The sequence below is a fragment of the Ptychodera flava genome, chromosome 3 (assembly GCF_041260155.1).
Source record: "Ptychodera flava strain L36383 chromosome 3, AS_Pfla_20210202, whole genome shotgun sequence".
Taxonomy (NCBI): Eukaryota; Metazoa; Hemichordata; class Enteropneusta; family Ptychoderidae; genus Ptychodera; species Ptychodera flava.
This window is the reverse complement of record NC_091930.1, coordinates 49,670,192-49,687,924: the sequence shown is the minus strand read 5'-3', so window position 1 is coordinate 49,687,924 and position 17,733 is coordinate 49,670,192. Positions and strand designations below refer to the sequence as shown.

The following is a 17,733-nucleotide window of genomic DNA, read 5'->3' as shown; positions in this document are numbered from 1 at the left end:
CACCTGCTGAGGACAAAGTTCGTTGACAATAAAAAACCAACAAGATATTTGCAAAAGAGGGTTTCGTTGATTGTGCCGCTTTAAAAACTACTACAAACAGAGGAAAAACAGACTTTTCGCAAGCCGGTGTAAAGGTTACAAAATTATGACAATTTTCGTAATTGAAGACATTCCGTACCATATTTTCGATACACAAACGAATAAAATTTATTTCGAATCTGTGGTCTAAAAATAAATAGTAGTCTCAACGCGTTCTGCACAACATAGCACGACTGAAACTGTATGTCCGAGGTTCATATTTTTTCATATTTGCATACAGGCTCATCGTTTCCGACCGCAAGATTTCGTCTCACAGTTAGTTCTCGGTCGGCATAAGGTCATTTTCTTCAAGCTCACCTCATTGCATGATAAAATATTTGATCTGCTGTGCGACGTAGCACACAACTTGTAGTGTACGCGGATATGGGTGTGCAGTAAAATGGCGCTCGAAATCACTGAGATCTGAACAGGAAATATAGGGTAAGTTGATACTTTTATTTTGTGTGCACTCACATGAATAAATGTTTGTGCTTTCATTAATTCATTTGAATTCTTCATCAAAGTGCAAACGCCACGCCCGCCGCCATGAACCAAAGTTGACGTGACAGTGACTTCGCTAAGTCCAACCTCTCCACCACGGGTGCCGCTCCGGCCCCAGCTGGCTGCAAGTCGCTCAGAGCGTGGAGGTGGAAAGCAAGACGACCTCCATGCTCAGAGCTACGTGTAAAAGTTTAGGCGCAGCTCAGGCCGCCTATTGATGATTGCGTATCTCGAAAACTTGGTCGGCTTAAACTCATTGCTGATGTGGATCATTTCTAAACAACCAGAGAAAAAGGGGTATGCATAGGGGTGGGGGATCGGTAGCGCAGGGCTCGAAATTAACTTTTTTTCCTGGTAGTCCACTTGGGCTACCACTTTCTGAAGTTGGTAGCCAGTGACAATGGTTGGTAGCCCATACATTTAGTGAAGGGATATCCTTTTCGTTAAGCAGACAAAAAAAAGCTGTTTTTCAAGATTCTAACCATGCAGTGAATTTCCTAGTCATTTGATGTGAGATATTGCACACCTTAATACCTTAAAAAACAGGTATAATGGACGTTATGCAAATTTTGATAGTCATCATGACAACGACACAACCTTCTAAGCACTGAGACATACTGTAGCAGCGCTAAAAATAGACATGGGCTTTCTGTAAGGATCAGGCATAATTTTTATGTAATTGGGATTGATACATTATGATGGAAATGTGACGAAAATACATTTTCATTGACCATCATTTCCTGTGCCTCTCATTTAAGTACGGCAGTTCAGATATAGAAACTTTGCTGCAAAGTTCCATCGCACGGTCGTCTTCGTTATTTGCATTTCACAAAGTCATAGTCTGGCCTTTCTGTGTCTAGCTGACTTTGACTGCATTAGCTGGTGCCAAAGTGACAGATCGGACATGGCATACCAAGTACTGACTGAATTTCACAGGCTTTGGTAGTCCGTGCGGGCTACCATTTTATGGATTTTGGTAGCCCCAGCAGTGTTCTCCTCAGAGGGTTTTAGCGTATCGGGCCGATACGCTTTAATTTGGGCCGATATGCTTTCACAATGGCCGATACGCTATCCGATACCCTATTTGAACCAACCGCCGTGTACAAATGACCTGCTAATGGGTAGCTGATTACCGTGCACCAGCAAGTTTATTGTCAGTGACGGACAAAAAGTGTACTTCACAAGTTTATTTTTAAATAATTCACACAAAAAAAGGTGTCAAACGTAATTTGATGTTGCATATGGGACAAAGAGATTGACATTTGGTAACAGACAGACGGTCGTCCGTAACTTTATCAAGAATGTTGACAGCTGCGTCCGGGCAGCTAGGTTTGAATTACGGTAAACACAAACCATCGACCGTTGACACGTTTGTTTCCTGTGGCAGACATGCTAAATAAACTCTAGGGCCTACAGTCACTATTAATTTGTAACTGAAGAAGTAAATCAAGGTTGTAGGGCCTCGGAAATTCAGTGGTAAAGCATAACGACATCTCTGAAGTGTCAGTGTCTCTTGTCTGTCAATTACTATTACATACGTGCACACCGTCTTTCCGTCAATGATAATATACAAACCAGCCATTTACAAACCTTTTGTTCAAAGAATTCATCGTTTTTGGTCCAAAACAACATAAAATGGATAAATGTGGCATTTTAAGTCTCAAAGTTTGACAAGAAATATCGACGGCATCCAAACAACCACACTGCAGCCGACATATTGACAGGCCATATTGCTGCGTCACAAAGGTAGACACCCTAAGATGCTGGTTTGTGATTAGACTCCCCAAGTCCTTTGGAATACGTACAGTTCAACACGAACACAGAGGAAATGACACTATACAATATATCATCTTCAGGTTTAAATTTTTTTCATAAATTTTAACGAAAATAATTAATTAAAATATTCATGACTTATTGTTATGTAAATTTATGCTAATTAGCCGATACTCTATGACTTTTTTCTGGGGAGAACACTGAGATGGTAGTCTGTGGACGAGGGACTACCGCTAATTTCGAGCCCTGTAGCGTATCCATGATTTCATAGCGACGTAAGCACCTATTGTCAGATGCAGATACAGAATGAGGCTTGGTTGGATTTTCGCAATTCCAAACTTTCGTTTAGGCGAAGGGGAGGGGCGTTGAGGACAACTGCTCTTAGTTTCATTTACTGTGAGCATGGTTTCATTATCCACGGCCCCTAACATCATAACTGCATGTGCAGAGTGTGCAAGCACAGGGTACTGCTGGCATTATTCATCCAGAACTTATAACCACACATAGCAGCATTATGAGCTGTGAAAAAGTTATTTGGTCAGGGCAATAATAACTGATAAATTAGTCTCGCATGCCAGACCTCGAACCTGCATGCGACGCGAGCGGCGAAGCCGCGAGCAGCGAGTAACCGCAGGTTACGAGGTCTGGCAAGAACCAACTGCTCAGGAATGTGATGACGTCAAAAGTGGGCTGTCTTTCCTATGCTAATAAGTATAACTTTGGACCACCGCGTACAGACGGCCATAACGCATTTCCACTGTACTTGTCCACCACGTTTCACGTATCTGCGCCGAAAAACACACTCAAGCAAAATCTACGGCGAGAATTTGTGAGGCCATTTACCACCAGCTCATCGGCAGTTGAATGGGGCCCAAAGTCGAGCTTCGTTTGAACGGAGCAAAATGAAAAAGCAAACTCCATAGAGGATGTCGATCAACAAAATGCAACCGCAAGCATTGAAGCAAGGCTGGAGCAATCTTAAATTAGAGATTGGCCATATCTTGTCGGCAAATTCACGGAAACATCGTCTCCTTCCAGATAATCTGTCATGGCTACCTCCTGCTTCGGTTTCAGGCTGTCCATCACCACTTTCTTCAACGGCATAGATCATTTTTGCAGATTTTTTCATCATGGTTACTGGGGATAGCGTAACCGTGATTTCATAAAGCCGTACTACTGTCTGAGGTCAACGTAAGGCAGTTTACTTCGAATGAAACATTTCTGGATGAATGACACAATCATTCAGTCAAATTCAAAAGGCTATTTTTCGACGCTCCACCTACATTCATGAATAAACAATAGATGTACTCTTTCATCAAGCCGATTTTCGAAGCATTCTATTGGACAGTATATATAGCACGTCGGTTCTAGCCAGACCTCGTAACCTGCGGTTACTCGCTGCTCGCGGCTTCGCCGCTCGCGCCGCACGCAGGTTTCGAGGTCTGGCATGCGAGACTACTGAGAAATGAGCCTTTTACTGACCTTTGACATTTGCGTGTACATGTACATCTAAGATCTTGTGAGTACTCACCAAAATACATCCACAAGAATCTTTTGAAGTGTTCTCGTGACTTTTCTCAGGAAAAGTTGAAGATCCATGTAGTACTTGAAGCCAACTCCTGTTCCATTGTGATGCAAAATTCTTTCATAATTTTTCGTGTTTTGCTTATTCTGAACTACAGGAACTGAAGATAAGCACATGCAAACAAACAAACATACAAACAAACATGGCTGACCAACCAAGTAGCAGTGGAACAGGGAAAGACTCTGGCCGATCTATGGAAAGTGACAGACCTGAAGACAATGAGACAGGTAATAGCTCAACCCCCCTCTCACAAACATGGTTTGGCCCAAACCATTGTGATCAGTGGTGAATGTGGACCAGAGTGGGGTGGACAGGTTCAAGCTTTACACACTGTGTTTCAGACAGGAAACCAGCATGCTCTTCTTCACGATGGATGAAATATGTTGAGTTGTAAGTCTCTGAATGTGCCAACCCCTGAGTTTGGTGTGTCCCTATTGTATATCAATGGAATGGATGGACTTATGTAGCTAAATAGGGAGAGCTTGCCTGTTCCCCCTCAATTCCCTGTAAACAGATCCGCAATCATTGTCACCATTGATAACTATTGGTTTGGGCCAAAATATGACAGTTGAAGGATCATATCATAGTATCTTTCACTTCAACATTTAGCAATTAGGTCATTTCATATATGCATGCATAGCTGTGTACATACATGTATGTGTATTTCTGTACTTGTTTGTACACGTTGGTTGCTTTGTACTGCCATCACGTGATCTCTTTGGTGTGCTGGGTCCGCAGAACACAGCGATTCAATTTTATTCTGGAGTAGCACCTTAATTAATCTTCCAACATGATGACCTGTGTAATCAGTGTACGATACAAGAAACTCTCTATCTTTATCAACAAATTTCAAAGAAATCTCATTGTGTCAGCCTCATATGAGAAATATGCACCACATAAAATTTGTTTAGTCAGCGAGAACTTTCTGTGTCAGTGATGTGTCAATTTAACTGACTGAGAGGGCGCTGTGACAAAAAGCTGTGATTGCTGTCAAGTGTAAGAACATGCATGTGGTTAGTTAGCAATCACAACTATATTTGAATGATTCCAAGTTTGAAAGCCATAATGATACCAATGAATTTGATATAAAATATTGCTGACTCAGGTGTGTCAGATATATAGCATACCAGTGTGTATCCTAAATGGTGAATAATCATTCTTCACGCAATGAGTCAAATAAAAGCATCTCTCACTTGTAGGGTAGGGTAGGTGACGTTCTTTTCAAAACTAGACACTGCATGATTAATTGATCATAAAAACCTAGTCTCAGCTACCCAGACTGCTTTGCAGGGCGCTCTTCCAGCCACCCAAACACAGTCTGAGGAAATCCCATTAAAAAATCTCATAGCAAGATGGCATGACATGGACAAGAGTGATCAGTGTTTTTACTAAGGGCAGTAAGCAGGTAAATGTTACCTGGGTTCCCCTTATATCAATGCAATCAGATTAGGAGACAGCAGAAATGTTACCAGGGTTCCCAAATCATTTACCAATATTCCCAAACCTTAGCAAAAGCACTGGTGATGCATCCTGGGAGCAACTAATCTATGATGTAATTACTATATTTTGAGACAGTCACAGAATATATAACTTCAACACATTCTAGTTTATGCCTTAGTAATGAGTGTGAAGTTTGAATACGTCGGTTTCGAGTTACCATAAGACCATGCGGTAATTCAAGGATTTTAAGCTTTCGCCACTAGGGGCGCTCTTCCTTTGACCGGAAGTGAGGGCTACTTTCTGACTTCGGTCTGCGTACATTGCGATAACACACAGACTCCGTATTCCTAACCTAAGTTTAGTCTACTTTCATCTGCTCTGTTGTCACCGTAAGCGTTTGACTATGCCAAACTTTTACTGCAAAGCCGGCAAACTCGACAAATACCCATGGATGAATAGCATGACCTTCCACCGTTTCCCAGATGTTAAGAAAGAGAAACGCCTGAGATCGACATGGATAAGGATGATACGATGTGAACTTTAGCAGGGTACCTAACAGTTTCCACATGTTTGTGATCTATTCCGCTCTCAGACTATGCGCCCCATAGACGTGTGTACATATGCCTGAGAAAAAGTATGTCAGGAAACCAAATGACTATATTTCCTATATATAGGATTATGCCACCATGTCATCTTCGACGTTAGATTTTACTGTGAAAGTAGCAAGTTCATCTATCATGTAACTGTCGACCGTTTCCTATCATTCTCAAAATTCATACTTGTTACTTAATTTGCTTCAAAATCTCTCGTTTCGTGTGACTTCTGCCGAATTCGACGGACACATCGCCAAAACATAAGCGTGAGCGACATTATTCGACCTATTCGAGGCGATGATTCTTATAATACTAAACGAAACGGCAACAGTCTCGATGTCGGCGTCTTGCCAACGCATGTAAAACGGGAACTTGCCTCGCTACTCGAAGAGCAAGGTCATTAAAATGCTTAAAATAAATTTTCACAAACACAAAATAAGGAAAGAATCTACACTGCGACTGATGAGAAACCACACGGGTTTCGAAACGCAAGCATCAAAGGGCCACTCTATCAACTTTGTCACACGATAGCCCGGCTTCGTCTCGCCATAAGCTTTCCCCACACGAACAAAACATTACCGTACACACAAATCTAAACTTCCCTACAAATATCCGAAACGAAACAAACATTTTTATTAACACAAACAATCGGATAAGAATGTAGGAACACATATTCAAAACGAATCAAACACAAACTCGACATAAAAAAAAAAACATTTTGGATAGTATGGTGGGGAGCCTCTTTCACATGTTTTACATTAGTTTCTAATCCAAGGTCAATGGATTTCTCAGCAAGCTCTACCAACTCAGCCTTTTTAGCTTTGGAAAGGGAAATCTTGCTTGCTTTTAAAAATTCTCGTAGCTCTTTCATGTTCATTTTGCGGACGTCTTCACGCGTGATGTTGCGACTTCCCTCCATGACTAAAATTTTAGCCCTCACTTTTGCAAAATCTCGAGCGCCCCCATGCGACCGATGTTAAAAATTCGTGCGTTTTCTGACAACTCGAAACCGACGTATTCCTTATCCTGGGTCAATCGCCTTGTACTTGTCATAAACTGATCCAAGATATAAAAGTCATAGTTCACACTCATTACTAAAGAGGAATTCGGAAGCCACTTCTACATACTTTGAAGCTGTATATTTCATGACTTTACCCACAAATATACTAATTACATCAAAGATTAGTTACTCCCAGGATGCATCAATCTTGTCCATGTAGTGCCATTTTGCTCCAACATTTTTGAATGGGATTTTGCTAGACTGTGTCGGGGCGGCCGGAAGAGAGCCTCGCAGAGCAGTCTGGGTAACCGAGACTGCGAGATCATCATCAAAATTATCACCATACCACCACCATCATCATTATCAGTGTTGTTATTGTCATCATCATCATCAACAAGTTGATTATCATCATCATCATCATCATCATCATCATCATCGTCATCATCATCATCAACAAGTTTATTATTCAAATTATAATGATACATGATTACTTCAAAAAAAGTGTTTGTTTATGATGGGAGAGATCATATCAAAGACAGGCACACATCGCCAGTTTTTTTTTTAAATCACTGACATACCTTCCTTGCCAAATGTTTTACTGTTGTCTTTCCAGCCATGCATAGAGCAAAACGACTCAAAGTGGCATCAAGTCCAGGGGACCCTGGCTCCTCAACCTCCATTTCGGCAAGGAAGAGGAAAAAGAAACAAAAACTCAAAATTGTCTCAAGTAAGAGTCCCCAAAATCTTCATAAATAAAGAATAGAAGCATTCATCAAAATTAATTCTGTACATTCTGTCCATGTTTGTCCTTGCACTTGTTGCATTGAAATGTACCTTAACCTGTTAACCCCCAAACACTGAACATGTCCGCACACTCCATTGATAACAAAGGGGTTTGGGCTAAACAATGGCGATGAAAGGGTTAAGCTATCTGTGTGCACGAGCACTCTCTATGAAATCCATTGAAAATCACAAATTGAATGGTCATTTGGACACAGAGGTCAATTGTCTTCTTCATTTCGCCCACAGAGAAACAAAGAATGCAAAGACAGCGTAGTGAGGAACAGCAAGAAGTGGAAGGCATGACCAGCACTACCTCAGAAGAGGGAGAGAGTGATGCTGAGCAAAGCCAAGGTCAAAGTGAGTGGATTTTTATTTTTCATCGATCTCGATCTCTTTACCTGTTGATTAGATAAGTGATGATGGTACACACACAGACATACAAACATCTGGATCAACCAATGAGCACACAGGCAGACACATGGGGAGACAGACAAACAGACAGACAGCCTTGTGCTCTTGATTTTGGAATGGATTTGCGTAAGGATGCCACAAAGTGAGTTGTTATGGTCACATGTTATGCTCTGTAAACTTCTTACAAAGTCAGTTGTAGATTTTAAGCAGTCAGTGATTATTTGCCCATCATTTATGTGTAGAGCTTTGTTAATGTTTTATCATATCCACGTACTTCACATTTTATTCAACGACATGTACCATTGGACACATGATTGTAACCCAATGTGCTACCATAGCACAAACACAGTGTCAGAATATGCTAACTGAGAATGTTACAAATGTTGAGAAATGCCATGTAGAGATGGCTACATTGTACCTCTTAATTCCTTGATAATGCAGACAGATTGCCATCTTGTCGGTTCCTTCCCCATATCCTGTGTTTACACGTAATTCTTTCAGACATGATTCATTTCTAACCAATCAAAGTCAAACTTTCAAAGACACTTCCATTCTTTCACTCCAAAACAGGCCACCACAGCCTGAATTAATCTCCTCAGTGTATTTAAGAGTATACTCAGAGCATATCACTCACCACTGGAACTGCAACTGATCCTCACTTATACCGACCGACTGATACATTATGTTATTGTAGTGGTAGTTCAATGTAGCTGTAGTAATCAAGTTTGAAGAAATTGAGTTGCTGTCTCTGTCTCCATCGCTTCAACTCAAAAGTACATGTACTTGCTTGACAAACAATGCCACACAACAATATACATGTGTGTACAATAGTGTAATGCAGCAGGTCTCTTGCAATGAGTGCAGAGTGTTACATGTATCTATCACCTGTCTTGACTGAACAAATCACCATCAATAACTAGATACATTTTTGCAACTATGTTACTTTTTATAAACAAATGTGGTGTGCCTTCCACCAAGGAAGAAAGTACCATGATAGGGTATAGCATTGTCCTGTATGCTGCACATTTAATTTCTTTTGCACATGCAAAACATACTGATACTCATCTACGAATATGAGTTTGTATACTCTTAACTTTATCGCTTGCTTAGTCAATAACTGCAGCCACATGTTTTGCCTTATCAGCGGTATTGGAAAGCACGGATGGTCAGAAACGGAAAACTCCAGCCAAAAAGAAACAACTAGAAGATCTTCCAATGGCAAGGCTGTGGGCCAGGAAAGGCAAACGTCAAAGAACTCCCTGTAAGTTTGATTTCTTATGGTAGAATTTACCTCCTGAACAGAATTTCAGACTCAAATTTTTTTTCATTATTTTCTGGTCTGCTGCTTTTTCAAATTATTGCAGTGAGAACATTTTCACCATCTTAGTCTTTCCAAAATTGAAAATTATATTTCCCCCCCACTGAGTTAGCATAAGGACAGCGGCCATTTAAATTTCAAAGATCCCTAAACGTTAGGTAATTTGTTTCTGTAGTTCTAGACTTTTGCACTGTGACCTATAATTTTTATGTTTGGTTTGGTGGTTGAAAGTTTCATTGTGTTTCCGAGTCAATTATTACATGTAGGTGTCTTGAACTGTAAAAAAGGTGATCAAAGCAAATATTTCTTCCCTGCATACATGAAATATATATCTTTTGTCACCTAACTTTCATGATGTATTTTGCTTCACGACAGATGAACTTGAAGTCAAGGTGAGAATAGACGGTATCATCCCGATACACGGAAATTCAGTCAGCAGCGTGGATACTAAATTCTACGCCAGTGCGAGAACCAAAGAAAACGCGATAGAGGTGAAACGTCAACTCAATGGTCGGTATAAAGATATGAAAGTCAAAGAAGTAAGTATTGAGAAAAAGGTGTCCTTCGTCATGGACTGCCAGTCGCTTGAAGATCTACAAGCCCTGATGAACGACTACTCCAGCGGAAGCCTGAACAAAATGGCCATCACCACGCTACAGTACGAAGGACAGCTGGATGAAATCGGCGCCCTCTACCTGTCGCTGCAGACGTCAATCGACTACGAGGAATACGTGATATGTCAAGAGGAGCTTGAGATAAGGGACGGTAGGTAGAGCGTCTGTAGATTGATTGGACACAAATGTGTGTGTTTGAACTGGTGTACAGTTAAACCTGTGGCAGAGGTCACGCCTTACAGAGCAGTCACCTCTACATATAATATAGTGATCTTCTCATGGTGGTCTGGTAACATTATACATCCTAAAGGCCCTCTACAGAACAGCCACATCCCTTATGTGGCCATATGTGATTGCTCCAAAAGGTTTTAAGGTTGAGTTCGAATGGACCACAGTACAAACAAAACCACATGTGCAGATGCGTGTAGAGATACATGGATTTCCATATACGCCTATACATGTGGGTGTCCTGCATCACTTTCGGTCTGACCTTTTTTTTTGACAGAGGTCATTTAGGTCATTTAGGGTCAGAAATGCTGACCATTGTACACTGAGTTCATACCAAATGGTTTTACTAAGGAACGCTTTCTCTTGACTTTACTGAGTCTTCAGAATACAGTGTGCCCATTTTATTCCTGAGTAGAACCATTTGGTATGAACTCCAGTGTAAAATGGTCAGCATTTGTGACCCTAAATGACCCCTGTCAAAACAAGGTCAGACCGAAAGCAAGAAATTAGTAAAAAGGTTTTTTCTGAATCACAGGTGCTTCAGAAATTAAATACAGCTGTACATGCACATGATAATCAAGAGATTTATAACATTGAATTTTGATTACAAATTCACAAATCAGCACACTAGACTACCAAGAAATAATGCCACTCTCACCCTTTATAGAAAAGCACCCTCACAGAGTTTCATGTTTCTCGTAGTGTTCATGATATAATGTGTCGGCATGTGCAAGTACACCATATCATGTGCCGTAGTGAGTCAATATTTTCTGGTTCTTTGTATGGGTTATCTGCTTCGTGATAGGGTCGCCTTCATTATTAATGAACTGTAGCATATCCATCTACAGTGCATTTCACTCCAGTGTAACAACTCAGTATATCAGACGGACACATTGCATGTACAAAATAAATGATTAGCTTGGGTATCACACATTGATCAATTACAGTAAACCAGCAGAGGGCAGCTGCTCCGTTTAAACCTAGAGCTGAACAGTTGATTACACTTTATCTACAATGTACATGTACATGTAGCTATTTTTAAAGTTCAGTCGAAAGCTTAAAACAAAAAAACTGTGTGTTTCTGTATCATTTCAGCTGAGAAAACCTCTTCAGCTGATATTTATAAAGTCACATCATAGATCAAGTGTAGTCTTTTGTTTATCCCTCAGTCCAGACAGAGCGGCTGCCCCATGCTGCTTTACTGTTATTAATCAATGAGTCGGTTACATTGTAATGTATCGTGATACACAAACTAGTGGTTTGTTCTGTACATGCAATATATGTGTCCATCTCATACTCTGAGTTGTGGCGCCGAAGTGAAATGCACTGTGGGATGTAGAACTGTAATACTGCTTAGTGTCAACAGATACATGTATTTTTGTACGTTAGTTCTGCTGTCGCCAATAGTGATCAAAATTTGAACATACCGTATCGTTTGTATGTTAATGATGATTTAAAACTCACTGTATGATTTGAATGTTAATCCTTACGTATGTGCAGGGATATCACGAGAAGACCGTAGAAACAAAGCAAAAACTGGGGGTAAATGATATATAGAGGATGGAATAATAATGAGGTGGCAATCAAACAGGCATGCAGGTATGTCAACAAATAGGAAGAGAGGGGTTGGGGGATGTTGTGAATATATGATTGTCTCCTGTTGATGTCAGTGGCTGTGAATGATTAAAACGTGCATGGTAAGCAAAACTCATATCCTTTTTGGGAGGGGGTAACTCTGTTTTGATTACAGTCAGTGTGCAAATTTGAACAAAACAGTAATGACATTGAAACTGGATATACGCGAATTCTCAATCACTGATTTGACGTAATTTTGAAAAGTTGGTGGTTCAAAAATCTCTCAACAGTTGAAACTTGTAACAATCTGTCACTGCAAATTACTTGTTTGGGTAGTTCAAGCAAAATTTGGTCATAAGATTTTTATGCTTTTCCAAGCTGTGGAGTGTTGGGGTGGGATGTTGCACAAGGTCAAGTACAACGAGTTGTGTTTACCCTGAGGAAAGTTTAATCATCCACAATCCCTGACTCAACCGGAGTTCTGAAATGAAGCTGTAACTTTTGATAAAATTTTCATCATTTTTTCGTTTGAAAAACACAAACTGCATTTTTTAAATCCTGTCCTGCAATACAAAGTATCAATTAGCCTTTGAAATGCAACGTACCATGTACACAATGCTATGCAAATGAATTCCAATTTTTAGGAAAATTATCCGGTGTAATAAGTAATATATGAAATTGCATGCGTATCGGCTGTTTTGACTGGGCGTTCCAATATGATTTTGGCAGCAGCTAGATTAATATGAAGCAGTAATTCACAAACTACAAAAATGCTGGAAAAGTCATCAAAAGTTATGGCTAATAACAGAGCTTTGAGAATGTCCTCAATATTTTTTATTTTCTATTGATATGTTTGACTGTGCAGACATGTGCATTTTGGAGCCCGGCTGGGAAACACTGCCAAAGGAAGAGCGGAAAGAATTAGCCAAGTTGCGAGCCTTGCCTGTTGAAGAAATATCAGAAATAAATGAGGGTGTTATGTCTGAAATTAAACGTGAAAAAAGCCAAAACGATGTCCTCAGCTACATGACACGACTGAAGCTTACTGATAGGGACATACTGAGGGGCATGATTGATACGGAACGAAATGAACGGGAGACGGCGTCCCTGTTTGCGGTGTTCCTTGACGTGATGAGACAGGTGCAGGGGTTGAAGGACAACGCACAGGACTCTCAGTCCATGGCGGAGAGGCACCGTGCGTACATCGACTACATGGTGGACTCGGCTGATATCCGGGAGGAGATGAAAGAACTCTACCGGCGCATGATGGTCATCGAGAAAGGTGAGTTAAAATTACAACTTGCTGGAGAATGAATGTTGTCATTGTTAGTTATTTACAGAAACATATCCCGTCAGAAACCTGTGGGACAATGTCCTACAGGGCTCCTTGTTGGTAAAGTTTGTCGGATTTCATGTGCAAATTTGTGACAGAGTCTCAAGTGTCAGTACGCAATTGGAAAGTCTGTGAATTTGAAAGCCTACTAGATAGACATTGAAAAATCTTTAGAATGACATTGAGTTCTTGAAAGTCCGAAAAAATATTGATAAGCCATCCACTTTTTCAAAAATCACAGCCATGATATTGTTTAAATTATATTTAAAGTAATATATGAAAATGATATGTCAGGGGAATATTAACATGAACATGATACCTGGAAAGCAGTATTTTTGATCTCAAATGGCCTCAAAATTGCTGAATAAAAGCCCTAGAAAGTTCTTGAATTTTGAGTGTAGGGATGCATTTGGATTGTCTTGAAGATCTCCAATGGCAAACCTGTAGGAGAGTGTTTATCCGTACTCTATACTAAAAAATTCCAAAGTAATAATTTTTATAAGGTTTCATAAACCTGCACAGAAAGCTAAAGGAACCTTCCCTAGTACATCACTTCAGTCATATCAGGGGGCGTGGCACAGAGGTAACCAACCTATTTACACAAACTTTGGCCAAAAAACGAGATGTAGGATTAAACTCTTTCAAATTTTTGTTGTATACAGGCATTCCACTGCGAGGAACAATCAGGACACTGACCCATCCAGGCAGTGAACCTGGCCAAGTAAATGAGCCCTGTGGATTGATTATAAAGCCAAACGGTGAGATTGTCGTGGCTTCATCCGGAAATGTGCAGACGCTGACAGGCACCAATCAATGTGTGTCCAGGATAGCCTTTCATGGATTTCCAGTTCAGTTTCTACCGCAGGATGTAGCGATGTCCGGCAGAGGCACGTACTACATCGCCGTTCACAAATCAATTCTGGTCTGCAATGAGAAGAGCCATGTCCAGCGAGTGATGGGAAAGCGTGTGCTTCGTAATCCCACAGGGATATCCGTCTCAACAAATGGCATAGCGTTCGTTGCCGATAATGCCGCTGACCGCGTCTTTAAATACGGTCGCTACAGCGAATCGATCGCGCAGAGTCAACCGCTGATGAAGCCCTGGTCTGTGGCCTTGAACAGCCGGCAGCAGCTTATCGTGTCATGTCAAGGTGAAGACTGCATCCGAGTGCTAGACAGTGATCTCAACATCGAGTCGTCGTTCGGTCACGGTCACGTGCAGTGTCCGTTCGGGGTCTGCGTGGACCAAGAAGACAACGTCTACGTCTGCGTCAGGTCAAGGTCTGAAACCAACGGAAAGATCGTAAAGTTCAGCTCATCATTTGAATACATGTACACTGTATCCGAGGGCATCTACCCTCACTACGTCGCAGTCTTTCCAGACGGTAGAATCGTTTACACCGACAACCGCGACAACTGCATCAGAATTATCTATTCATAAGATTTGTATGGCAAAGCACAACTCATTGTAACAGGCATAATGTCAAATTTGAATGGTCTTATGGAGTCATGAGTATAGTTACCTTTCTTATGATGTTATGAGAAGAAAGCTTTTCCTTTTTCAGTGTTTCCTTAACTATAGGATAGTATTCCTTTTCCATATGATTGTATTCCTTTTCCATATGATGGCATTCCTTTTCCATATGATGGTATTCTTTTTCCATGTGATGGTATTCTTTTTCCATATGATGGTATTTTGATGTCTTAGTTTGTAGTGTATCTTTCTGTCATGCCAAAATGTCTGCCAGTCGAACTGGAATATAGACTGAAAGATCCATCAGTCAAGGATGCTCTCTACGCTTGCCCTGTAGAGAGCGCCCTCAAACGATGGATCTTTCAGTCTGGACTGGAATACTGCATTTCTAGAATGCAAAGTCATACATGTAAATTTTATCAAATTTAGAATGATTTCTTTGGGGGGGCTTTTTCTTGTTTGTTTTTCTGAATGAGGTGAATAAAATTACAGGGACAGTGTGTTATCAGTGAATGACAGTAAAGGTAAACCCTTTGCTTTCACGATATTGTGTAATTGCTGCACCAAACATAAAATGTATGTAGTGTCTTGCAGGAATTGTCCAGCTCTAAAGATACATAGTAACTCATGGTGGCAATGGAAATGCACTGCATTCAAGGTAGTCTTCTGTATGTGATTCTGTAATGATATCATTTCATTACACAGACCTGAAAGTAGCAGAGACGGTCGGTCTCAGCACAGTGATTATAGAGGAACAATTATCGACAGTGTGTTTATTTGTCTTTATATAGACATTCATTCTTACAATGATGAACAGCTTTGTTTCTGTTCAATACTTAAGGTAGAATGCGCCTCGGGGACAGATACTTGGACTCTCTAACTTTTACAATTCTTTTCTGGTCTACCACTTGTGGGCATTCATTTTAAAACTCTTGGTGTGAGACAACTTTTTACTGTCTTAGTTTTTCGAAAATCAAAAATTTTGTTTTTCTCCATTGAGTTAACACAGGGACGGCGGCCATTTTGAATTTCAAATATCGGTAAATTTTGGGTAATTTGTTTCTCAAGTATCAAAATTTGCATGGTTACCCCCCGAGTTTTATTCTTGATTTTCAAAGTGAATGGTTTAAAGATTCTTTGAGAATAGTTTGAGCAAAAATGTTAGTCTATCACTTTCGAGGCGCATACTATCTAAATGTATTCCAAAAAAGTAAAAATTCAGTGTCGACAATAACATGGTTCTTTTGTTTTTTGGAATAAGTGCAAAAAAAAGAATGTATGAAAAATACTATCTTTGTAATGTATCATCATGGCATTTTATTGAATTCATATTGATAGTAGTGATGTTTATTTCTGGGACATAAGTATATTCATACTTCCTGTGTTTGCTGATTGGTTTTTAGACGTGATATTTTCATTATTATGAATTTAACAAACCAGGTATACATTTTAGTTTTAGCTTGTCTTTCTCAACGGTTGACAGAAATTAATCACGTCACAGAGTGCCCAGCTCTGCTTGCCGTACTCCTCATGTAAACAGAGTTCAGTGAGGATTAGTAACAAGTGTGTGTAAATCTTAATCTGACTGAAACCCAGCCTGTGCTTTTCCATTATCTGACAAATAATCATTATTTTTTCATTTGATGACAAACTTGTAATTTAGGAGAAAACACCTATGATGTGTGGAAAAAAGACTGATTACTCATATTAAAAATACGCAGCTCACTCCAAAGTTGATTCAACTCTAAAAACGGACATATTACTGATATGTGATGAACATTGTAAACAGTGCATTGAGAACAATCAAGGACATTATCAACAGAGAAATACTTGTTTGCATATTTGCTTTGCAAAATGTATACTTTATATTATAGTACTGCTAATAAACAATATTTAACATGGTCTATTGTCCGTCTGCCTGATTTGTTCAGACATGCATGTCTACAAGTACACTGAAAGAATCGTCGCTCGGCGATGGCGCTATCTATGCCCCTACCACCCGCCTCTCCCCACCCCCATGGTGGAGCATAGAGAGCATCCGATGGGTCTTTCAGTCTGAACACAATTATGTATATAAGACCAGAATGAACAGTCGTTTTCAGCAAAAAATTGTTTTTTGCAAAATATCAGAGGCAAATTTTTCGCTAACATAGTATAATCCGACACTGTCATGGGGGTATGTTTGTATTTATTCATGACAAAAGGACCCCTCAGACAAGGACTGATTGAGACCATGATGAAGGTATTAGGTGGGTCCAGCATTCTCCAGGTGTCCCAGTGTGCATTATTGGAATAAACAACTGAGTGTTTGTCCAACAGTTTTATTCACTTTGCTTGAAAAATAGAAAACGTCATGGATTAGGTACTGAGACCTCAAAGCACTTCAATTCTAGACCTGTATGGCAATCCACAAAGCACTGAATCATAGAGAGTGTTTTTTTGGTTTTTTTTTTTTGTTTTTTTTTGGGGGGGGGGGGGTTCTTCCGTCTGTGACAGAATATAGGAATCTGTTCAAGTTGACGAATAAATAAAAGATGAAACAGATGCTATTGTTTGATCCAAAGCCATCTCGCTGTAATTAGTGTCAGTCAGTGTCAGTCATATCACCAGACATTAGGCAATCACATGTTGATCTCTTACAAACAATGTGCACGTCTAGGCGTCTACTTTATAGGTATAATCAATCGCCGAGTACTTACAATTGTACCTTGACATTCAATAAATCTCAGAATGTTATCGTAAGTAGCATCAAATTTTTGTGCGAGCTAGGCACTCAAGTGCGTGCGCCTTTGGAATCGTAAAGTGCCTTAATAATAAAAAAAATACATAAAAAGTTATTATAATGGTCGTAGAGGGCGCTGCGTATTCCGAAAATATAACTTAAAAGTCGCACTTTCACTTTCTCTTCCGTTTCACTTTGCAGTGTTGGTTATTGCTGGCAAAGAGTTTTCTTTTAATGAAACGGTGAAGCTGTAGAGACAAACTAAGTTCATATTCTAGTCTCTTGAAGCTGAAAATAAGTTGAAT

The 17,733-nt window shown here is 40.1% G+C and overlaps 1 protein-coding gene across 2 annotated transcripts; it reads left to right on the top strand.

Annotated features, from left to right (window-relative positions):
• The first annotated feature begins 233 nt into the window (after window positions 1-233).
• On the top strand, window positions 234-16,608 carry LOC139130220 (uncharacterized). Of its 2 annotated transcripts, XM_070695968.1 has the most exons (8): window positions 238-519; window positions 4,035-4,164; window positions 7,584-7,697; window positions 8,000-8,110; window positions 9,309-9,425; window positions 9,858-10,247; window positions 12,765-13,181; window positions 13,895-16,608. In XM_070695968.1, the coding sequence occupies exons 2-8, from the start codon at window positions 4,080-4,082 to the stop codon at window positions 14,671-14,673; spliced, it is 2,013 nt and encodes a 670-aa protein (XP_070552069.1). In that variant the 5' UTR covers window positions 238-519; window positions 4,035-4,079; the 3' UTR covers window positions 14,674-16,608. The 2 variants fall into 2 exon arrangements, with proteins under 2 accessions (XP_070552070.1, XP_070552069.1); XM_070695969.1 differs by lacking the exon at window positions 7,584-7,697 and having other exon boundaries at window positions 234-519.
• Window positions 16,609-17,733: the final 1,125 nt, after the last annotated feature.

Excerpts from the sequence above, each read along its gene's own strand:
- LOC139130220 (XM_070695968.1), top strand. The coding sequence starts at position 4,080 with ATGGCTGACCAACCAAGTAGCAGTGGAACAGGGAAAGACTCTGGCCGA. Across the intron at positions 4,165-7,583 it reads ACCTGAAGACAATGAGACAG|CCATGCATAGAGCAAAACGA; the intron begins GTAATAGCTCAA and ends TTGTCTTTCCAG. Across the intron at positions 10,248-12,764 it reads GGAGCTTGAGATAAGGGACG|ACATGTGCATTTTGGAGCCC; the intron begins GTAGGTAGAGCG and ends TTGACTGTGCAG.